This window comes from Apium graveolens, chromosome 8 (genome assembly GCF_009905375.1).
Source record: "Apium graveolens cultivar Ventura chromosome 8, ASM990537v1, whole genome shotgun sequence".
Classification (NCBI taxonomy): domain Eukaryota; kingdom Viridiplantae; phylum Streptophyta; class Magnoliopsida; order Apiales; family Apiaceae; genus Apium; species Apium graveolens.
In genome coordinates this window covers 251,452,862-251,478,614 of record NC_133654.1, presented here as the reverse complement: position 1 = coordinate 251,478,614, position 25,753 = coordinate 251,452,862, and the positions used below count along the sequence as shown (strand labels likewise).

Sequence of the window (25,753 nt, the reverse complement as noted above, 5' to 3'; positions counted from 1 at the left end):
ATAATATAATATAATATAAATGTTTACAAGTTTTTATAGATACTATGTGAAAAAATATATATTTATATATACACTCTCCATATTTCATTAAATTTAGATTTTTTTATATATTATATGTATATATATATTATATTAATTTTTTATTTAATATACACGAAAAGTACACGGAAAGTACACGACACGATTTGAATCGGATATGGGTTTCACATATGGGTACACGAAATCATTTCGGGTCGGATATGGATTTCATGTTTACGTACACGAAACACGAAATTACACGACACGAAAGTACACGACACGACTCGATTGCCCGCTCTACGTAAAAGACTAGTGCGACTAGTCCAATAATGTAAGAGACTAGCGGGGCTAATCCAATTTAAGGCTGAAATTATGTCATAGGTACCTTAACGACCAGATGGAGGTCGGTACGGGCTGATCACCCGTATTATTATTATTATTATTATTAATTGAAAGTTGAAGTAGTCCAATCAAGGGTTTCCTATCACTTTACTGAGGATATTGAAAACATTGCTTTAGCAAATTGCTTTTTTGAAAATGAAATGACTTATAATGTTTTGAAAAGAGTTAATTGTGATATTGATTAGCATACAGCTTGTGAACCCTGATTCTTATTCTGATATTATTATCAATCATATAATTGATTCTCAGAGTTGAAAATATTCTCGCTTTCCATTTGAAAGATCCTTGAGATCATGTTGATGATTTGTGATGAATGTCGGCTTTCGCCTTATCTTGAACCTTGATTCTTGAAAGCCCAACTATCTCTTCTTAAATCTTTCCTAGCCCAAAGATAGAAATCTGCCACCTAAAGAATTTTAGTAGAATGCCCCAATCTAACCATGGCAGTTAAGTAAGAGGATGACCAGATTTAGGCGCACTGCTCGTAAGAGCATATCTGGTGGCCCCTACCGTGTTGTAGGCTTTCAGATGCCAGAGCAGGTAGTACAAGTTATGTGTGATCATGCGCTTAGTCGGAAAGTTTGTAAAGATACAATGAGTTATCTGTCGGTTCTAAGTCGGAATCGATTGTGTAAATTTGGTATTATTTTGGGTTATAATTTATATAATATGGTTGGTAGTTGTAATTTTGTCTCAACCTTAATCCTGTTTGATCATGTTATTAGTTAATCGGGGTTTATATTTATTTATTGTTAGTTTAATGGTGTGTGGGTCCTCATTTCCTAATCCCGAGATTGAGGGCGTCACAGTTATTCATTTAAAAAAAATTAAATTTACGAATAAATCGTTTAATATGATATTTGCGAATTATAATTTGTAAAAATTAATTTAGATCAAAATTTGGATCATACTCTTGGAGTTCATCAGAAATTTGGATCAGAATTTGGATCGATTGGTGATCCAAATTTGAATTTTTGGAATGTTGGAGATGGCCTATAAAGAAATACTAGATATCCCAAATTTTTCCCCAAATGATGATATGTTAATGCGTAGATGATACTTACCTTTTTTTTAATAATAATATGGGATCGTGAGTGTATAAATATGCGCTTCGTCATGTGTCACGTCAGGCGAAAAAATTTGGACACCGCTCCCCTGCTAAGCACCATATGGAGGACACAAACCTGAAAATAGATGTGTCATGAGATTGTCTGACTCATCTTGCAGCCGATCAGAAATAATAGGACTTTGACAATGTACACTTTATTCTGTTACCCCATTATCATCATAGTTTAGAGTCATTATTGTCCGAGCAATCATCATCTAAGCTTAGCTGCTGTGTGAGCCTTTTAAGTGCTTTATTAATATTAACCTTTGATCAACTATCGATCTCTTCATTTGTTTCGATTATATCAGAACAATTTAGCATGTCATTCCTTATTTCTGACTCACAGGACCAGGGTTAGAGAACATTTGAGTTTGTTGTTGAGATTATGGAGCAATAGTTGTAGTGCCAGGAACCTGAACAAATGTTTTTATGTTGCTGGTGTTAGATCACATGATATAGTTAACATTGAGAACGCCAAAGAAGTTGGCTATGCTATGAGCACAACCGAGGAGCTTAAATTTGTCAAAGAAGTTGCTGAGGTAACGGGCTTTATACTTGACCCTGTTTACAGCGGAAAAGCTGCTTATGGAATGATGAAGGAGATGGCTGAGAATCCAACCAAATGGGACGGAAGAAGGATCCTTTTCATTCACACTGGTGGACTCCTGGGTCCGTTTGACAAGACCGAACAACTATGGATGTGCATGAATCTGTGTTGCGGGAGGAAGGCATTAGAAAAACGTTTTAGATGGACAAGCTAAGCAATGATATCTCTGAAATCGCTTCGTGAAACATAAGCCAATGTCTAACATTCCATTGGTATTGTGTTGTTCTGGCCTCTCCCGGTGCTTTTTAAGTTTTACCAAAAGTTTAGCATTTCTGGATCAATAAGCTAAAAGGAAGCACCAAAGAGTTAGTTGATTCAACCAATTTGCGGTGGAAAAGCAAGAGCAGAGTAAAAGTTAGAATCGTGTTAGACCTGAGCTCCCATGAGTAGAATAACTATATGATAATAAAGTTGTAAAAAAAATATTTAAAAATTTGAATGCTCAACTGTGTAATATTGATGGAACTGGTATTCCTTCCGAAATTGATTAGCATTGATAAGAAAAATGCACCTTTTTGTAATAGCTAGAACAGACAATTCACCATTCCTCACAAATTATGACCAACTGAAAGCAATTACATTTAGACAAGCACAACCTGAGATTAGAAGCAGCATATACATATATCTACTAGATGATAATATAAATATGAATATAGTATCCAGAAAAAAGGCGAACTAGAAATGCGGAGGCTTAAGACAGATCACATACCAACGGTACATTAGATTGATGAGAATGAGGGGCTTGAAATCCCGAATGAGATTCAGAGTGCAAGCGAACAACCTTGATATCTAGATTAGAGTCAGTTAAGGATCTTGAAGGAGTGTACGTCTCTGCCTCAAAGGAGGCCATACTCAAGTGATCATCATGTTGAGTTGCTTTGAAAATGGTTGTGACTACATGAGTACCCGAGTCACAAGTAACAAAAGCCTCCACCAGTTCCACAAACTCATATCTATGTCCCTACACGTAGTATAATTAATTTATTTAATTGGTCGATACACAAACCTATTTATCAACGACTAACTCACACAATTGACATTCCCATTTTCGAGTATGTGGGAATATTAGAAATGCGTATTTAAAAGAAAACATCAACACCGTAGCATTAACATACATATATAGATAAATACAGCAACAATTAGGACATTGTGCATTACTATTGAATATCGAAAGCAAGCAATTGACTCGCCCAAATTCATCGTTAAAATTAAGAGAAAAATGCCCCTAAGTACGTACATGGTCGCTATTATAGTTTGCGAGGGCTGTTTTGAAGAAATCATGAACATGAGCATGGCGAGTAATGGTCAAGGTCCAGTCCTGGATAAATCATTGTTGGACCACCAATTTCCATGTCATTAACGTCGAACTTGTATGATGTCTTCCATTCCGATTGCAATTTCCGTTCCGGTTCCGGTTCGGGTTCGGGGTCCGAGTCCGAATCCGACATCCCGTAATCATGAACTACATTTGAAACAACTCCAGGTTTACCTTTCAAGGCGTATGCTTCATCGGACCACCCATATTCTTCATCGGACCACCCAATCTCCTCTGTTTTCATCATTCAAATCCTAACTAAAAAGATCAATTTTTATACAGCTAATTAGGAGGTTACAGTTATGCGCACTCAAAAAGGATTCAAGTTACTTTCAAAGTATAATATAGAACAACTAAACACATTGAAAAGTACAGAAAGTGGGTCCATTCCATCGGAAGTTCAGAGCTCTGCAAAAAAGAAGAAAGAGGGATCTATCAAAACATCGGACAGTAACAGTAAAATCACAAATGGTTGGTCAACGATCATTCTTGATATAAAGAGAACTAATAATAGAAACTTAAGAATGCTGAGGAGATTATAAAATTTGCATACTATTTCAAAATCACAAACGAACTCCATCATCCACAATGATAAGTTCACCTTAGCCACCTCAATATGTACTATTACTAGGTAAGCAACATATTAATATGTCTACTATGAGTAAATGCAGCTGAGCAACTGTCTCTCTTGTGACCAATCATAGAGGAAGAACAACACCTCCAATCCTAACATCGATATATGAATGACATACAATGGTTTATTGGTTATTACAGTCAAATTCAGTATTTAACAGAACTGCATATAACATAAAAAATTACCATGCGATACTTTCAGTTTCAAGCTGAAATTTGTAGTCGCTCAACCCGAGTATGCAATTTTTCTGGCTGTTAATGACAAGAAAAGAAACTTGTAAGTTAAAAAGATTTTTATGAAACCTATTATTATGTAGTAAAACCTACTAGATGATAATTTAAATATGGATAATATCCAAAAAAGCGAACTAGAAATGCGAAGGCTAAAGACAGATCACATACCATCGGTACATTAGATTGATGAGAATGAGGGGCTGGAAATCCCGAATGAGATCCAGAGTGCAAGCGAACAACCTTGATATCTAGATTAGAGTCAGTTAAGGATCTAGAAGGAGTGTACGTCTCTGCCTCAAAGGAGGCCATACTCAAGTGATCATCACGTTGAGTTGCTTTGAAAATGGTTGTGACTACATGAGTACCCGAGTCACAAGTAACAAAAGCCTCCACCAGTTCCACAAACTCATATCTATGTCCCTACACGTAGTATAATTAATTTATTTAATTGGTCGATACACAAACCTATTTATCAACGACTAACTCACACAATTGACATTCCCATTTGCGAGTATGCGGGGATATTAGAAATGCGTATTTAAAAGAAAACATCAGCACCGTAGTATTAACATTTAACATACATATATAGATAAATAAAACAACAATTAGGACGTTGTGCATTACTATTGAACATCGAAAGCAAGCAATTGACTCACCCAAATTCATCGTTAAAATTAAGAGAAAAATGTCCCTAAGTACGTACATTGTCGCGATTATAGTTTGCGAGGGCTGTTTTAGAGAAATCACGAACATGAGCATGGCGATAAGAGTAATGGTCAAGGTCCAGTCCTGGATAAATCATTGCTGGACCACCAATTTCCATGTCGTCAACGTCGAACTTGTATGATGTCTTCCATTCCGATTGCAATTTCCATTCCGGTTCGGGTTCGGGTTCCGAGTCCGACTCCGAATCCGACATCCCGTAATCATGAATTACATATGAAACAACTCCATCTCCAGGTTTACCCTTCAAGGCGTATTCTTCATCGGACCACCCATATTCATCGTCGGACCACCCAATCTCCTCTGTTTTCATCGTTCAAAACAAAACATACCCAAACAAAAAACAAAAGAAATACAATGGGCTTCTTATTATTACTATTTACTAGTATATAACCATGCTCGTTCTTATCCAAACCAAACATACCCGATATATGTGACTCCGAGGAGGGTAAGATATACATAACCTTCTCCTCATTCCAAAGAATGAAGAGGCTATTTCCCGAAAAACCTCCGGCTTGTGTGTGCGTGTCAAAAATATGTAAAAAGTGAAAAAAAGTATAACATATATGCAAGAATTAATACTTACTTAAAAAAAAAAAAGCTAATCACTTAAATTGAAAAAAGTCAAAACGAACCTTAGTCCACGGTATAATTTACATGAGACTTACCAGATTATTTGTTACTTATTGCTTGATCGCCCGCAAGTTGCAACCAATCGGGCATGAAATTTGAAAATCCACTTTCAAATGCGTAATGATGAACAAGTACGTATATGTGTGTGATCGATAAATACAAAAAGTAACCGTTCGAAATAAAGTTAGTTCCTCTAGATGAACAAGATACATTTTTCAATTGTCAAAGTTGCTTCCGAATGAAATTGTATAAGGGAGAATATAACCACTTTTGTTCCAAACTTTATCGGTATTCCTAGAAGACGTAAAATAAAGAATTTCCAGTTCCCTTGATCTTGATCTTGTAGTAAATAACGCAGGAAAAGTTGAAGATGATAATGGCGGTTACGTGAGAGAGAGAAAGAGTTTTCTTCATACAATATATATTTTCACGATGAGAATGAAAATTTATTGGTACACCGTACACAATAACCGTCAATCTTTGATATCAAGTTGCCAAAGAGGAAACATATGATCAATGTCAATACAGACAGTGACTTCTCATTCTCATTCAATAATATATATGTATTCAAATTATATGATATAAACCTAAGTTAATGCTTGTTCTTATTTATATATTATAAATTTTATTTTAATAATATATTCCTGATAGAATTCGATCTTATTTCATTTGAATAATAATTTTTAAAATTAAATTTAACGGTTCTTATCAATTTGATTGGATCTAAATTGAGTGATCAAGGACCAACAACCAAAATATTAATGTTTCGTCTTTAATATAATAGTATAGATAACTAGGCGATGCACGGTTTCTTTAATATTTAAATAAATTTTAAATTTTATTTATTAAATCATATATTAATTTTTAATATATTTATATAAATATATAAAATTATAGATTTATAACAAAAGAATTAGGAAGTAACTGGGATCGTAGTTTTGTAGGATATGTTTTAGTTGTACTTTATGGGATCAGAATACTATATCTAGTAATATATCAATTTAGTAGTTTAACATATTTATAATATTTTATATTTTTATTTTTAATAATCAAAATAAAGGGAAACTTATTGAACTAAAATATAACTCATTTCAATTATTATATTATAATATATACTTCGAAACAAAATAATAATAAAAAAGAAACTTGATGGAAAAGTTAAATTAAATAAATAATTTAAAAGAGAAACCTTATTTTATTTTTAGGTTCAGGTTGTGATTGCCCGAAATTGTGCTGGTACAGAATAATTGTGCCAAAAATTAAATAATTGTTTGATAACTTTTATCATTTTTCCGTAATTTTTGTTATCATATAAATAAATAATATTTTTGATGAGAATTGATATTGATATTGTAACACCCCCAAATCCGGGGTCGGGGATCCGGGTTGTCACGAGTTCCATTTCCCTTAATAACACCCAATCTTACTAAATAATCAACTACTCTGTACTGTGACCCCACAATACACACACACACCACAAGTTATAGTCTCAGAGATGAATACTCAAAAATAACACAAGTTGTTTTATTCCACAACTATATGCCAATACACCTTAAAAGGGTTTCTGAATAAATTTACATTTCTTTGCCATTATAACAATTCATAAATATACATAAATCTGGTACATCAATAGTTGAAGCCTAGCCTATTGGTAGTTCCCACCTCAGCTACAGCGATATCAATGCCTATAGGAAGCTGCAGAACGTTTCCTATCCGCTCGCGAATTGGGAGCTTGGTCCTGTTCATCTTGTCTATCTGATGTTGTGTGATGAAAGAAGAAAGTAAGGGTGAGCAGCAAGCCCACCAAAATAATATGTATAATGATTAACAATATATGAGCCTTCTCATAGTACTCATGAAAGTCTTGGTCAAAAGAAATGAACCAAGTTTGATATCCTAATGCGATGAAGTCGCAAAATATTCAGTATATATACATATATACTTTTCAAAATATGGGAAGTCCTCTTCCATGCATAATAAACACAGAGTTCCAGTGTATAACTGTATAAAATATCGTTGCAAGGTGATCTCATATATCTAACCTTGTCTCAACGTTTTTCTGAAAATCTTTGTCATGCATAAGATAATCATTTACTAGATATAAGTTTAAAAGATGAAGTTACAAGATACTCCAATATACTTATATCTTTTCCAAATACTACTTGAACTACCACCATTCAAGTTATAATTAGTTTCAAAAGTTCATCACACTGATGAGACTACAAGATAAGACTTGAATAGATTCAATCTTTGAAATATTTTGAAGGAAATGAAGTTATGATATACTTCATTAAGTCCCGATATATATACACCTATATATATACATACGTTTCCTGAAAACCTCTGTCATGTAAAGTATGAACAGAATTGCAATATCCAATAAATTTGGAAAGGAAAGAATTTTGGCATAAACCTGATATCTTGCTGATCAGGCAAAGATACCAATAAGTAACCTTTTCTACTAGTAGATGGACGAATTCCCCACTGGTCATCACCCTGGTCGCAATAGGACCTTATGCTGGACTGCCACTCAGCCACTTATGCATTTGATGGACTCCCACTGAGCCACTTACACTATCATGGACGCCCACTGAGCCCATGTTGCTTATGCCGACTCGAAAGATGGACTTACTTCCCGAACGTTGGGTAAGTAATCAATTCATTTACCAAAACTGCAACCTTGTTGCGAATATAAAATACACCATAGAGCCGGATCCCTCAGGTTTTAAGCGAGTATTTAAATCCCCTTTTTAAAAGGAAGATCTTAAATATAAAAATGAGTTTTGGGATCCGCTCTAACTTTTAAAAATCATTTTGAAGACTCGAAAACACTTTAAAGAGTGTTTGGAGTAATGCTGATTTAATGAAGTAAATCAGTCCCAATATATTTAGAAAATGTCTGAATATTATTATTTAAATAATATTCCCATAAAGAATAATCTTTATACAAATAATTGAAGTAGAAGTTGTAAGACTTATACTTGAAATGAGTATTAAATAACCAAAGATATACTTATACAAAAGTACTATCTTTATTTGAATAATCGAAAATAAGTTTGATTATCGAAACATTATTCTTTAATAAAATAAAGAATATTATTAAATAATAAGCGGAGTCATAATATCTCGAATGAATATTATAAATAATATTCATTAAATAAAATAACGGAGTCATACATCCTCAAATGAATATTCAATTAATAATCATTAATAATATAACTGAGTCATAAGCCCTCGAATGAATATTCGAAATAATATTCAATAATAAAATGAAGGAGTCATAAGTCCTCGGATGAATATTCGAAATAATATTCAATAATAAAATAAAGGAGTCATAAGTCCTCGGATGAATATTCGAAATAATATTCAATAATAAAATAAAGGAGTCATAAGTCCTCGGATGAATATTCGAAATAATATTCAATAATAAAATAAAGTTAAAGTTATCGAATAAACCTTATTCGATTAATAGTTTTGAAAACTATAACCATATATATATAAAAATATATATATTATACTCGGGAACATCGACTCCCGGTTTAGAAATATGTTCACCTTTTGATCCCCTATACTAAGGGTAAATTCAAATACCGCTTATCTCTAGCATAGGTATTATGCAACTGTAAGCATTTTAACCAACAGATATATAATCCAAGAATATGAAACAGGCATGCATATATACCATATCACATGCTACAATATATCGCAAGAATTTGCTAATAACAAATATGCATTTATCGCAAGATCATGCATATACACATATACATCACAACAACAGTATAACGGGTAGAAAACTTGCCTGAGTGACTGGGGGTTACAAATGGCTCGGGACGAGTCTGGTAACCTATAAACAACAAGTAAGTTGGAATTAAACCAAAGTCACTAGTACATCTATACATTAACCAACTTAGACTCTAACGCTCGCTTTGCGCTTACTAATTCTCTTAAGTCACTCGAGTACCCTCGGCTCCACCATTTTTAATAATTTAACCATTACGAGTTTTAAGGCGATTCCTTCGCGGGTGTCTTACCAACTGCCTATTACACCTTACATAAATGTTTCATACTTCAATTAGTCCTTTAAGGTCTTTAACCTATGTTTCAAAGTAAGGCGAGGGGTAATGTTTCGTTCGCGAAACGTCGTTACTTAAAACGGCCGTTTCTCCTAAACCGTTCATCGGAATCAAACAAACCACATATCAAAACGAAGCTCGTAACATGAACTATCTAAACATGACAATGGTCAAAACCTAGCAGTGAGTTCAAGGTTCTGATGTTAAGAACAAAAACAACCTAAAGTAAATCGGACATTACGATGGCTATGTTTACGCGATTTCCCAAAATTTTACCAACCAATTCAACACCAAACCATCACCAATCAACCCACAATCACAACCCAATCAAAACTCCATCCATACTTTATCATAACAGCCCCAACAACTCAACATTAACAATTTATACTATTCTTTATCATGAATTTAAACTACACTTAAGTTCATTAATCAACAACCAAGATTTACAACTCCAAAAACATCCCAAAACCAACTAATCTTTACATACACAACCATCAAGCCTCTCATGAACTATAACACTCATATTATGCTCTTAACATTCAATAACAAAGCTTGGTTAAGAGATTATACCTTCCTTGAAGCTTCTTAACACAACACAAGAGCTTTGAATGCCTAAAGAACCTTGATCCTTGCTTGTATAACCTTAAACTTTCATAAAAATTCAAGAAAACTAAAGTTATTTTTTGAAAGTTACTATTCACCATCTTCTTCCTTGAATTAATGGAAGAGATTGTGAAGGAATTAGAAGCTTAAACTTATAGGACATCCATATCTATGTACAAGGAACCTTAGATAATTACCTTGTGATTTAACAATGCTTGGAACTTGATTTTTGATTTTTCTTCCCTTGAAAAGAAGAAAAAGTCGAGAGCAATGTTGAAGAAATGAAAAATTTTGTGTTTGCTTTGATTTGTTTTGGCTAGCTAGGTTGTTTTGGTTTTGTTTTTGGTTAATTACCTTTCTAACCTTGAACTTTGTGTGGTTTACAATCATCCAACAATTCCTTCCCTTTTGTCATGCTTATGTCACCTTGCACATGTCATAATGCTTCCACTTGTCCACACCTTGTAATTTGATGATGTCACAATCCTTGGCTTCTTGTACAAGCTTGTCTCTTGGTCACTTATTTGTTTTACGGTTCGCTTATCTTTCGTTCTCGTTTATCGTTTGAGAGATCATATCCGGGATCTTATTACTTGGGTTCCCTTAACCTTTCTCAATACATTATATTCCTTTTATGATCCTCTCTTATAATCCTTTAATTTAAATCCTTTTTATCCTGTTACCTTATACTCAATTCTTTCCGTATCTAGTGGATTTCCGGGAAAAATCAAAGTGTTCGGAATTGGATTCTGACGATCTTTACATACACTTATATACCATATAGAATACTAATAAAATCCCAGAAGATCAATAACAGAACCCCTACATAGTGCGGCATGAAAATTTTTCTCATTCAGCATAATCTGCAAAATCACTATTCATAAGGGTTTCAAAAATTTCCAAAAATTGGGGTTATTACAGTCTCCCCTCCTTAAAAGGATTCCATCCCGGAATCAGATAGAAAATGAATAGGGATACTCTCTTAGCATTGCACTTTCTAACTCTCGAGTAAATTTTCCCACATTGTGGTTCTTCCATCAAACTCTGAATAGTTTGATAACCCCTCTCCTAAGCATTTGTTCCTTTTCACTTTATAACCCTTCCTGGTTGCTCTATATAGGTTACGTCGGGTTGCATGTCTATGCGCTCATATGCCCCTATTTATCTGGCATCCGAATTACTCTTCCTTAACATTGATACGGGGAACACGTTATGAACTTGCTACAGGTTCGGGGGTAGGGCTAGCTCGTATGCTAGCTTCCCAATACGTCTTACTATATCCAAGGGTCCAACAATTCGTGGGCCTAGCTTTCCTTTCTTTCCGAACCTCATCCATCTTTTCCAAGGGAATCCCTATAACAGCACTAGGTTCCCTACTTCCTATTCCTTGTCCTTTCGTGTCAAATCAACATACTTTTTATGTCCATCTTGGGCTACTACTAGCCGTTCTCTGATTAGATCTATTATATCCTTGGTCCTTTGGACCACTACTGGTCTGAGCATCTTGCGGTCTACAACTTCATCCTAACATAAGGGAGATCGACATTATCTTCCCTCAAGGATCTCATAAGGCGACATCTCAATACTGACATATGATCTATTGTCATAAGAAAACTCAATCCGTGTTAAGTGATCATTCCAAATTCTTTCAAGTCTATTGCACAGACTCTTATTATAGCTTTTAGCATTAGAGCTTTTGCTTCTCAATACCCATTCTTTTCCAGTTCGTAATCGCTAATACCTTCCGTTCCTAATATTATACTGGTTATACTTTTGCTCGTTAGCGTTCTATAACCTTTTAATAACCACGTCAACCTTAGTATCACGAATGTGTTTCCATTCCGAATACCACCATAACTTTACTACTCCTTTTTCAGCTGTTTCTATTTTTGGAAGCTTGATCAATCATATAGAAGTAAAAGAATTTATTGAGAGATCACTATGATCATGAACACTTATTACATTGCATAGTTAGTACAGAAGGTGGCCAGCCTTTAGTACTTGACAAGTAATTAAACAATAGCTGGTATCCTACTCGGCTTCTATCACACAGATAGATAGTCATTCGGCAATACCTCCCCTTCTGGAAGGGTTGTTCTTCTCAGCTTATACAAAATGAAAAGAAGAGAAAAGAACGAATTGAAGAGAATTGTATATATGAAAAAAAATATACTGACACAAAATATCTGGCTTGGAATCTACCTCTGAATTATAGAGGTTTGTCATAGGAGAACAAATCATATACGTATATATATCAACATCAAGTATTATCGCATCGCATATCACACACTTAAATATTTTTTTCTATTCCGTCCATCATTCTATGGACCTATGCTCTTCCTCGAGCTTATACACAATCACCTTTGAAACTCCCTCGACATTGAAAATCGAATCTGGGATCTCATTCTAGACATCATCGTTACTAGAATTCTATGCTTGCATCACAACCTTCCTCGTATAGTCGTACGACCCTCAATTGATAAGGAGAAATAAATATTCAATAGGTAAATAATCTACTTAATTAGTCTATTCAATGATAACTTATACATCACCACGACCCGATTAGTGGTACTTAATCTCAACATCCATTCCAATACAACTCTCATGGTTGTAATCGACTCATTACTCGTAGAATCATTGATGCACTACTATGGTCCACCACTGACTTACTATCGTCATTCATTTTCCATGAAATCTTAATATCTAACCATACGGAGTCCATATATGTCGTATAAAATTCTTCTAAGGAGGTAACCTAATCACCATTCATGATTCATGAAGAACACTCTAGATTCCTGATGTATATACATGACATGAAGCAGATAAAATTGCAGAAGAGTTTCAATCAAAGCAACGATAGCAGGTTAATACCATTCTTACTCGTATGCCTTCAATAGAAGACTTAACTCAAGGGTTCGTCTAGTCCTTTTTGAAACATGGTCCTGGCTTATCTCAAGATAGTATCTTCTGAGATAGATAGCCCGCTCATGGTGATTACACGAATTAAACCTTTACCAACTACTATTACGGTTGGGTATTGCACAGTCATCAGAAGGAATGTCAATCTTCCAAACCATAATATAACCTTCATAGCTTTAACCATCATCACTGTATTCCTTTGGCACAAGCGCCTATAATTATCCTCTTACCTTTAAAGTGTCGGCCACCTCTTTGGCCTTTCCTAATAGTAAAATTTCCTTACAGTCAATGTCATTTTAACCACCTCCATATAAATTTTCTACCTCATTTCAATCACAGCTTATGTGAAGATGTTTTCCTTAAAATCTGATGAGTAAAAAAAAATTATCACCATTTTTCCATAAGTTATTGCCTCAGTCTTTAGAGGTTAATCACTGTCATGACTGACTCTCAATCATACTTAGAACATCTTTTATCTTAAGTCCTAATTGCCCTGAACAATTTCGACCACTACTGGTTCGATCCATACTTTCTCGTGGTTTAACACGTGCCCCACTTGCCATCATTATAATTACGTCATATTTCCTTTATCAACATTTCTATTTTTGAGAATTTTGAATATTACCTTTCTTCTTGTAAAACCTCTAAGGTTATCCTTGAATCGTTCCTCATGAATTCCCTAGATACAGGGCATATCAAAATACCATTTACTAATACTAAAACCATTGTCTATATACTTCTGAAAAATTTCTCCACTGATTCTTAAAGGTTGTTGTTACCTTAACCCTTTCCAAATCATACTGTCAAAACTCATACTGTCCCTATTAAGGGTGAAATGCCAACCTTTATGCATTCCCCTAGGATTCATTTTAAGTTACCGATGTTCTATCCTTAATTCCACCTTTAAAAAGGTACTTGCATCCTTCCATTTATAAATCAAGTCACATATCCTTGATAGATTATCTTATTCAATCATTCCCACCTCGATAGTCTATACCAATTTCACAATAGCATCCTTATTCAAACTGAGGTCAATCAATATAGCCTCCAAAAGATAACAACGGTTATCCGCTTTTCTTGCCTAATTTGGTAACGATAACAAGGATGTTCTGGAAGATATTGGTCGTGTTCAACGTGAACTTATCTTAATAATTCCTTATTTACTTTTGTTGTTTATCTCAACAGTCACCTCAATGTTGAGATATCTTTCATACATGGCGTCTCCCTTTCTGGGTATCAAGCCACCGGTCTTACACTTCACATTCTTGAAGGTCACTTCCTTCATCCAATTTTTCCTAATTTCTTACTTTCTTGTCTCCTCAGTCTATCCTCGTCTCATTATTTATCCTTCGAACTATCTCAAGGTTTCCTCGAATCCTCCCAACTTACAGGGGATAAAATATATGTATCTCTTATGCCCTCAACCATCAATTTTAACTCATGGTGAATCACCCTCATCCTGACGAATGCATACTTTTCTATTTCTATTGCTACGAGTCTTTAGGGTTTCCTCATACCCAACTCCCTTATCATACCTCAAACTCTATTGCCTTTATATTCCTTTCCACTTCAGTTTCTTTTTATTTTCCTTTCTCTTATCCTTATTTCATGAACCAACACAACATAAGTATTGATTTCAAATATCCCGTCATTCTGGATTCGTGTCCTCAAAACGAATCTTGACAACTTTTACAACTCAGATTCATAATTCATCATACTCGTCTGCCTTTGTTCTGGCTCTAAAGCTTTTACACTATTTCCATAACCTTGGGAAGTACTTTCCTGAAAATAATTGACTGAACTTAAACCAGTTTATTATAATCTGTTGCTCCGTGCCTTCCTTGGCCTTTCATCAACGGGTGGTCTCTCTCTTAGGAGGGTAAGTGACAAAAACAGTCTTTTGTGATTCGTCAATCATTCAGAATCTCAAATGATTCCTCTATTTCCTTTAGCTAGGCTCTTGCCTCGACTAGGTCAACCTGTTCCTTGGAACTCTGAGAGCTTAGAGACTTAAAGGTCCTGAAAGAATTTCCTACCGCATTGTTTCCTCAAGGTGGTGGTTGGGGATAATAGTCTAAGTTCTGTTTAGACAGGTCCATGAATTTCCGTATAGGAGTACCATCTCGGGTCTCCTTATCTCGCTCGACTTCTGTTTTCTTAGTCTAAACGTCCCCTCCTCCTCCCCATAATCGGGGTCATCCTTCATGTTTTAAATCCTCATTTTCCACTCCATTATGTTATGGGTTCCTTCTATCTTGATGGCGACCTCCCTGACTATCACGTTCAGGGTTTGCTCTAAATCTTATTCCTCAAACTAGCTTTCATCTAAGATTTCATCTTTAGGCTCTTGAACATTTAGAACCCAAATTCTGTAGGAATACCTTATTATTCCTTTATCATCTTTCTCGGTATTAATCTTTTATCTAATTGTTGGCTCTTTGCCTTTGTTAGGTCCCAATGTGTTTGTAGAAGGGGGGGTTGAATACAAACAGCACCGAATAATCGAATTAAATGCGGAATAAAAAATGTGAAACAAAATTCAAGTTAAATAAAAATATTATTAAACTTGAAAGGTGTTACAACAACTGTATCGATTACAAGGAATTAATCTCAAATTAATTATCACAAATTTAGAATAAATTCGACATGAACTTTTTCTATTTTTGCAATAATTAGAATCAAATGCTAAACGCGATTTGAGATTAAGTTCTAGGGATTTTGATCCGCTAGATTGTTACACAAGAACAAGATAAAGATTTCTAGTTGATTGGATTTAACTTTACAATCTAGAAATTGATCTTGAATAAAGCAGATGAAAATGAAATATTTGCTGCGGCTGCTGTGTTCTTATTCTTGACTTGTGTATTGGATGATGCTTTCTGCTGCTTCTTTTTCTTTTTAATTCATTCAACAGAATTGAATTGAACTGGAATGACAATCTTGAGCTCAGCAAGACTTTCGGTATGACAATCAAATGAACTAGCAAGACTATCAGAATGAACTAGCAAGACAATCAGAATGAACTAGCAAGACAATCCTCCTCCCAGTGTAACTTTCGGTGAGACTATTGTTTGTACTAGCATGACTTTCGGTATGACTATTGATTGTCATACCGATTGTCATACTAGTACAATCAGTTTGACTTGCTGAATTTAAATGAATTTTAATCCAATTTAGATTCTGAAAATTCCTAAAATTAATTCAAAATTAATTAATCAATTAATTCAATTAATAAATAAATTATTCTTCGCATATATAATTTATTCTCTTAATTAAATTAGATGACTTAATTAATTAATAGAGAATTAATTCTAGTCTTCAACAGCACCCATCCTTCTGCAAATCTTCTGAAAATCACTGAAAATTATGAATCAATTCCACCACTTCAATGTTGACACTCGATGTACTGTCTGGTTCATGAGTGACTAACTTCCGTGACGTTTCTTCATGTCTTGACTTTGACACTTTGATTTTCTTTAGATTAAATCCTTGTAATTAATGATACTCTGACGAGATCTCTGTCACTTGATTAAATCCACGATCTTGATTTATATCACTGAGGCATGATCAACTTCTTGAACTTCTTCCAGTGAATTAACTCCTCAAGTCTGTAGATGAACCTTGTTTCTGAATCCTTTGACAGATATTACTTTGCGAGATCTCTCTGACGGTCGATCCACTATTTACTTATTACATTCTTATTTGAGTTGAGTTGAATCCTCGAATATACAAATAGGCTATGACATATGACTTACAATCTCCCCCTATTTGTTTGTTAGACAATAACACACAAATACCTAGAGGATAACTCAACTAACAAATAAGAAAAAGATATAAACAGAAATGCAGAGTAAATAGTAGAAAAGTTCTGGACTAGATTTAACATTTTCCAGATTCCAAGTAGATGTTCCTCTAGACTGAACATATCTTCAAGTAGTTCCATCTTCACATGTACAACCACATTTCCTGTTGAGAAGCCCATATCTCTTGCTTCTCCCCCTATGAGAATCAACTGATTAAAGAAGATCACCTTCGTTTTACCACCTCTCCCGTACAATAGGATCCGCAGATAAAAACCAATGGTACTCCCCTAATAGCTTCTTCCCTTACTAGGAAATCACCTTGTGTTTACCACCTCTCCCGTACAATAGGATCCGTAGTTACAAACAACAATGGTGTGGTGTAGTGTACATTTTTAGGATCTTTTTCTTCCTCCCTACTATTTCTCCCCCTTAGTTGAGGAATCCTCCAAACTATTACTTAAGCTTTTATCTCCCCCTTAAAGAAGGAATGTATGCCGTCGTCTGAAGGAGTTCTCATATTTCACTTGGTTGGAAAAGAAATAACAAGTAGTTTCTCTTTCTTCCTCACTGTGAGTGTGTGATTGTGTTTAGTGTACCTCACATGAGTTTCACTCTTCTCTCCACTCGTGTTTACACTCATTCTCACAAGTGTATCACTCTTCTCTCATAGCTCCATAATCCAGCTGTACCTGCAAGGAAAATCACCTTAGCCATCCTTAAGGAGGTCACAGGTGGTGCAATGGGAGTTCACAATTCCCCATCCTTGTTAAACTCGTCAGATGAATCTGAGTCATAATTTACAAGTTAATAGTTTCCCTTTTAGGGTTCCAGATTTGAATTCTGGGAAGGTAAACAATGATCCAAAGATTTTAGCATAAAGATCAAGGTTCCCTTCTAATGTCTGTGAAGACATTTCCTTGTGACTCATCAGGTAATATCTGAATCATTGTCAACAAGTTGCCGATCTGCACCTATGTCAGATCCACTATCCGCAGATGCATCCAGGGGATTTAAGCCTGGGGAGGTAGACATTGACCACTGACATATGGCTTTTGGATCAGTATCCTCTCCTAACACCTGTAAAGGCAATTGGTCCACTAACGAACCTTGAACAATCGAATCTGACCTTAAAATGGTCGAAACTCTTGTTTCCGTCAACTCATCCTTTGTGTGTGTAACCTCTCCTTGTGCATCAAGAATTGATTATGTTTGAAGTGGTGACACTACATCGGATACCTTGGCCGATAGGCAAAATTCAATAGACTCACCCTGTTGAGAGAATGAATCTAGTAACTTGTTTTTGTGCCTTTTCAGCCATTACATCTTTTTGAGAAGATGTATGGGGGCTAGCAGTTGTCTCGGTTTAAATACTACTCATCTATGTATGAGACAGAGCTACTGGGTTGACTACAGAACCTTCCTTATGTGGTGCACTAGGCACTATCTCCCTCACGCTCATTCATACTACATTTAGTGGTAAGAGAGTGTTGGTTGGTTCTGTTTTTGTGTTTGTCTTTACAGTCTGGGATAGATGTTGTGGGTTTTCAACCTCATGACTGTCAATGAAAGAAAGTCATTGGAGACTGAACCTGTAACACAGAACATATGGTAATAGAGAGAAAATGATTTACAATAGTGATTTTAAAAGATTTTACATGAAATAAGAAATCACTAATGTAGAAAGAAGTTTAATTTTGTTTTTCAATATGAATGAGTTTTTGATAAAACATTGATCACTTAGGGTAAAGTCTAAGTAATTCTCATTCATGTCAAAAGCTTACAAATATCTGCAACATAATGTTAACAACATATCATTGACCGATACTTGTCAAGTACTTTAGATACTAATTGTTATGTTGCATAAACAATATATCACTGCACATATAAAACAATATGATTGTGCCTAGTGATAAGATAGTTATAAATATGACGACTCTACTTATTCATATAAAACTGTAACTGCAGTTAGAGTGCCATACATGTCCTTGACGATTGCTTGAGCAGTATACTAGTTCATACCATCCTGAAGTGAGATTGTGAAGAAGAGATTGCATAGTCCAATAGATCTGCAGCTGCAAAGTCCATGAACTGTGGTGCACTGACTTCCTCTTTTAACTCACCAATCAGGAGTACACTTGTACACATCTTACTAGAGTGCAATTCCAAGTGTAATGTGCAGCAGGTGCCTGATATGTCATAATATTCTCAAGTCTCGTCATTGGTGCTATATGTTAGATACTGCTTCCTGATAATAACCTAGCACAATATACAAAATTACAATGATAACATTCCTAGCTTGCAAACAGCCATATCCCTCAGATAAACCTTTGCTGTTATCTCCAAAGGTAACCAGGGGGCCAGCTTTCTCAACCACATTTGATAGCAGGGCTCTATCTCCGGTCATATGTCTTGATGATCCACTGTCAAGAATCCACACTACCGGTTATACTTGTTTAATGCCCTGCACTACAAATGGATTAGACCTTCTTCGGAACCCAAACTTGGTTGGGCCCGGCATACTTGTAGAACTGTCCTTTGTCAGGCAAAACAACATTTTTAATTTTAATTGTCTCAACTTTCTCAATGACTGAACATTTGACCTTGTAAACAGCCTTAACAAATTTCTGTTTAAGCTTAGGCACAAATGTCTCCTTTCTAGCCTTAGAAGGACTGGCAGTCTTAGACCTATCATGCTTCTTGTTATTCACATGCTGACGAGGAGTAGTCTTATCATTAGACACATGCTTACCATTAAAATAAGCATAAATCATATTAAAAGCACAAGACATACAATTAGAAACACCACATGCTTTATGAGAGTGATTAACAGCAGGCAATTTATGCATGGTAGACATGGCATTTTTGTTATCCAACTCATGTGTGTCTGAGTTAGTCTCAGTTGCTTTCACAACTTTGACTGGAACTTTCGACACACTTGACTTGGAAACAACCTTCTCATTAGCAAGATCTTCAGCACGTATTTCTTCTTGAATAACAGAAGAGGTTGCATCAAATGGTTCAGCAATTGATGCTTTATAGAGGGGTTCATCAACACCCTTAAGCACATGTGGTACTTCCCTCCCTTTAGCACAGACATGAGGAGGGGAGTTTATGCCTAATTCTCCAATAGCAGCATTGTAATCATAACCTATTCCAGATGTTTGATTAACAGCTTGCTTACTGTAGAACTCTTTAGCCTTCGAACAAGAATTAAAGTAGGCTCTAACCTTAATCTCAAGACCGGTGATCTTGTCTTTGAGAATAGTTTCGAGTTTTCTATAACAGTCAACTCTATTCTCTAGAAAAGATACCTGTTCTTTTAATTTGTCTTGATTAATGTGCACAAGTCTTAATTCATTGACCTCTTTCTCAAGGTCTGTGATCTGTAAACTTAACAGTTCATTATCACGACGTGCACAATCTAAGTTACCTCTTAGATGATAAACCATTTCAGCATCAGAAAGTTTTACCTCTATTCTTGACGATGAAGCTTTTCCATCAATAGCCATAAGAGCAAGATTTCCTTCTTCTTCATCTTCACTATCAGTATCATCCCAGCTTCTTCCCTTTGCCAGATAAGCCCTTTCAGAGTTCTTTCTTACTTGCTTTGGCTTCCTACATTCTGTGGCAAAGTGTCCCAACTCATTGCAGTTATAGCATCTGATGGTGCTCCGATCAACCATCCCTGTTTTGTATCCACCACTGCTGGTGTTAGAGGATGAAGATCCACCTTTCTGGAATTTGTTGTAGTTGGACTTGTACTTAAGCTTGGGATTCCTCTTGAATCTGACATGGGAGAATCTCTTGACAATTTGGGCCATTGACTCGTCTTCCAATTGCTCCAGCTCTTCCAAGGAATAAAAATCATCACTTGATTGATTTGTAGTAGGAGGATCATATTCTGCTACTAACATATTTTCCTCAGCCTTGAAACACTGTACCATTCTTTCTAACTGTTGAGATTGTTGTTGTTGTTGACCTTCAGCTACAAGTGCATTAGATGTGCTGACCATTCTATCCTTCCCGTAGACTTCCTTCTGTTGAATCTGCTCCAACTCATAGGTTTTTAACACTCCATAGAGCCTGTCCAAAGAAATCTCACTCAGATCTCTAGCTTCTCTAATGGCAGTGATTCTATGTTCAAGATGAGCTGGCAGTGTTAAAAGGAACTTTTTGTTGACCTCCCTGATTGAATAATACTTTCCATTGATGTTCAGGTTGTTGATCAACGCATTGTACCTCTCAAACACTTCAGTAATTCCTTCTCCTTGATTTGATTTGAAATGTTCATATTCAGAGGTTAGGATTTCCAACTTGTTCTCCCTAACTTCCTCTGTGCCTTCATTAATCACCTCAATAGTTTCCCACATGTGTTTGGAATTTTTACAGTTCATCACATGTCTGTTCATCAAGGGATCAAGGGAATCAATTAATATTAATTGAAGGCTGGCATCCAAGGAGGCTTCTTCCTTCTCAGCAGGAGTAAAATCTTCAGGCTCTTTTGGATAGGTTCTAGCTTCAGTAGTCACCACACCATCTATTATTACCTCCGGTTCAATAACCATCGGAGTTTTTATACCCTTCTTTAACAAGTTTGAATATTTGGGATTTGCAACTTGTAAAAATAATAGCATCTTCTTCTTCCACATGATATAATTTTCTTTATCAAATAGTGGAATTTTAACGGTTCCAACTTTTTGTGAAGTCATTATGAATTTTTGAATAAATAAAAATTCAAGGAGTTGAAAAATCACAAAAGTCTAGGATCTTGATTTGTTCGTTAATCAGAAGGCTCTGATACCAATTGTTAGGTCCCAATGTGTTTGTAGAAGGGGGGGTTGAATACAAACAGCACCGAATAATCGAATTAAATGCGGAATAAAAAATGTGAAACAAAATTCAAGTTAAATAAAAATATTATTAAACTTGAAAGGTGTTACAACAACTGTATCGATTACAAGGAATTAATCTCAAATTAATTATCACAAATTTAGAATAAATTCGACATGAACTTTTTCTATTTTTGCAATAATTAGAATCAAATGCTAAACGCGATTTGAGATTAAGTTCTAGGGATTTTGATCCGCTAGATTGTTACACAAGAACAAGATAAAGATTTCTAGTTGATTGGATTTAACTTTACAATCTAGAAATTGATCTTGAATAAAGCAGATGAAAATGAAATATTTGCTGCGGCTGCTGTGTTCTTGTTCTTGACTTGTGTATTGGATGATGCTTTCTGCTGCTTCTTTTTCTTTTTAATTCATTCAACAGAATTGAATTGAACTGGAATGACAATCTTGAGCTCAGCAAGACTTTCGGTATGACAATCAAATGAACTAGCAAGACTATCAGAATGAACTAGCAAGACAATCAGAATGAACTAGCAAGACAATCCTCCTCCCAGTGTAACTTTCGGTGAGACTATTGTTTGTACTAGCATGACTTTCGGTATGACTATTGATTGTCATACCGATTGTCATACTAGTACAATCAGTTTGACTTGCTGAATTTAAATGAATTTTAATCCAATTTAGATTCTGAAAATTCCTAAAATTAATTCAAAATTAATTAATCAATTAATTCAATTAATAAATAAATTATTCTTCACAGATATAATTTATTCTCTTAATTAAATTAGATGACTTAATTAATTAATAGAGAATTAATTCTAGTCTTCAACAGCACCCATCCTTCTGCAAATCTTCTGAAAATCACTGAAAATTATGAATCAATTCCACCACTTCAATGTTGACACTCGATGTACTGTCTGGTTCATGAGTGACTAACTTTCGTGACGTTTCTTCATGTCTTGACTTTGACACTTTGATTTTCTTCAGATTAAATCCTTGTAATTAATGATACTCTGACGAGATCTCTGTCACTTGATTAAATCCACGATCTTGATTTATATCACTGAGGCATGATCAACTTCTTGAACTTCTTCCAGTGAATTAACTCCTCAAGTCTGTAGATGAACCTTGTTTCTGAATCCTTTGACAGATATTACTTTGCGAGATCTCTCTGACGGTCGATCCACTATTTACTTATTACATTCTTATTTGAGTTGAGTTGAATCCTCGAATATACAAATAGGCTATGACATATGACTTACAGCCTTCATTCATCCCTTTTTCTGGCACAATATGTTCTCTTCCGATGATTCAGACTGTATTGGAATCTCAAACATCTTCTCGGTACCGGCTCCGGTTACCTTCACTTCTATTTCCATTTTCTCAAAATCTCTTATAAACTCTCTCAAAGACATGATCATCTTGAGTCTCTCCTTTTTACGAAGGGCATCAGCCACCACATTGGCTTTCCCCGAATGATAAAGAATCTCATAATCGTAATCCTTGATTAGCTCTAACCACCTCATTTGGCGCATGTTGAGCTCTTTTCTGCGTGAAAATGTACTAGAGCACTTATGGTTTAGGTAATTCTCGCACTTCTCCCCATACAAGTAGTGCCTCCAATCTTTAGGGCAAAACTATTGCCATGAGCCCAAGCTCATAGGTGGGGATATCGAATTTTATATTCCCTTAATTTTCTTGACGCGTACGCGAGTACCTTGTTGTGCTGTATAAGAGCACCCTAATTCCTTATGCGAAGCGTCAATACAAACCACAAAATCTCCTTTTTCCATCCGGCAATGCCAACATAGGGGCCATCACCAATCTTTGCTTCAGTTCTTGAAAGTTGTTCTCGTATTTCTCTGTCCATTCGAACTTCTCAGTCTTACGAGTAAGCCGCGTTAAAGGGGCTACTATCCTTAGGAACTTGAACGAACCTCTAGTAGTGACCAACCAATCCTACCTCTGGTAGTCGACCTAACCATGGTCATCAAGTCCTCAGTGGTCCTTTATTCATTCTCTTCAGGATCCTCCACGGGATCCTCCTCAGCAACTATCCCTTCTAGGACAACATCCTCAATCGCTATATCCTCAATATCAACATCATCCGGTCCTGCGTTAGGACGCTCTATCGGATCCACAATCCGATCTCCAATTAGTAATAAAACATCATCGCGTTGTTACTCCTCAACCTCAGGGTTCGGTGTCCCGCTACCATATACGATAACGAACTACGCTTCTATCATGATATTTATAAGGGTTCCCATAAGGGTTTTAACTGTCAGTACTACATTAGGTAGTCCGACTATGAACTTGGCAAGAGTTCTTATTATCTTAGTGAACTTATTATCTTAACGTCACATCATCTCTGAGGTTTATAACGCTTAGCTCTGATACCATTTCTGTAACACCCCCAAATCCGGGGTCGGGGATCAGGGTTGTCACGAGTTCCATTTCCCTTAATAACACCCAATCTTACTAAATAATCAACTACTCTGTACTGTGACCCCACAATATACACACAAACACCACAAGTTATAGTCTCAGAGATGAATACTCAAAAATAACACAAGTTGTTTTATTCCACAACTATATGCCAATACACCTTAAAAGGGTTTCTGAATAAATTTACATTTCTTTGCCATAACTATAATAGTTGAATCCTAGCCTATTGGTAGTTCCCACCTCAGCTACAGCGATATCAATGCCTATAGGAAGCTGCAGAACGTTTCCTATCCGCTCGCGAATTGGGAGCTTGGTCCTGTTCATCTTGTCTATCTGATGTTGTGTGATGAAAGAAGAAAGCAAGGGTGAGCATCAAGCCCACCAAAATAATATGTATAATGATTAACAATATATGAGCCTTCTCATAGTACTCATGAAAGTCTTGGTCAAAAGAAATGAACCAAGTTTGATATCTTAATGCGATGAAGTCGCAAAATATTCAGTATATATACATATATACTTTTCAAAATATGGGAAGTCCTCTTCCATGCATAATAAACACAGAGTTTCAGTGTATAACTGTATAAAATATCGTTGCAAGGTGATCTCATATATCTAACCTTGTCTCAACGTTTTTCTGAAAATCTTTGTCATGCATAAGATAATCATTTACTAGATATAAGTTTAAAAGATGAAGTTACAAGATACTCCAATATACTTATATCTTTTCCAAATACTACTTGAACTACCACCGTTCAAGTTATAATTAGTTTCAAAAGTTCATCACACTGATGAGACTACAAGATAAGACTTGAATAGATTCAATCTTTGAAATATTTTGAAGGAAATGAAGTTATGATATACTTCATTAAGTCCCGATATATATATACACCTATATATATACATATGTTTCCTGAAAACCTCTGTCATGTAAAGTATGAACAGAATTGCAATATCCAATAAATTTGGAAAGGAAAGAATTTTGGCATAAACCTGATATCTTGCTGATCAGGCAAAGATACCAATAAGTAACCTTTTCTACTAGTAGATGGACGAATTCCCCACTGGTCATCACCCTGGTCGAAATAGGACCTTATGTTGGACTGCCACTCAGCCACTTATGCATTTGATGGACTCCCACTGAGCCACTTACACTATCATGGACGCCCACTGAGCCCATGTTGCTTATGCCGACTCGATAGATGGACTTACTTCCCGAACGTTGGGTAAGTAATCAATTCATTTACCAAAACTGCAACCTTGTTGCGAATATAAAATACACCATAGAGCCGGATCCCTCAGGTTTTAAGCGAGTATTTAAATCCCCTTTTTAAAAGGAAGATCTTAAATATAAAAATGAGTTTTGGGATCCGCTCTAACTTTT

At 35.5% G+C, this 25,753-nt stretch overlaps 1 protein-coding gene across 3 annotated transcripts; it reads right to left on the bottom strand.

Moving 5' to 3' along the window:
• Window positions 1–1,993: 1,993 nt before the first annotated feature.
• Window positions 1,994–5,528, bottom strand: LOC141676995 (uncharacterized). Of its 3 annotated transcripts, XR_012557284.1 has the most exons (6): window positions 5,021–5,528; window positions 4,486–4,737; window positions 4,270–4,335; window positions 3,373–3,858; window positions 2,845–3,096; window positions 1,995–2,700 (listed from the first exon to the last, which is right to left on the bottom strand). XR_012557284.1 is itself a non-coding variant. In XM_074482725.1 (4 exons), the coding sequence occupies exons 1-3, from the start codon at window positions 5,351–5,353 to the stop codon at window positions 4,288–4,290; spliced, it is 633 nt and encodes a 210-aa protein (XP_074338826.1). In that variant the 5' UTR covers window positions 5,354–5,528; the 3' UTR covers window positions 3,179–3,858; window positions 4,270–4,287. The 3 variants fall into 3 exon arrangements, 1 of the variants encoding a protein (XP_074338826.1); XR_012557283.1 differs by having other exon boundaries at window positions 1,994–3,096; XM_074482725.1 differs by lacking the exons at window positions 1,995–2,700; window positions 2,845–3,096 and having other exon boundaries at window positions 3,179–3,858.
• Between the last annotated feature and the right edge of the window lie 20,225 nt (window positions 5,529–25,753).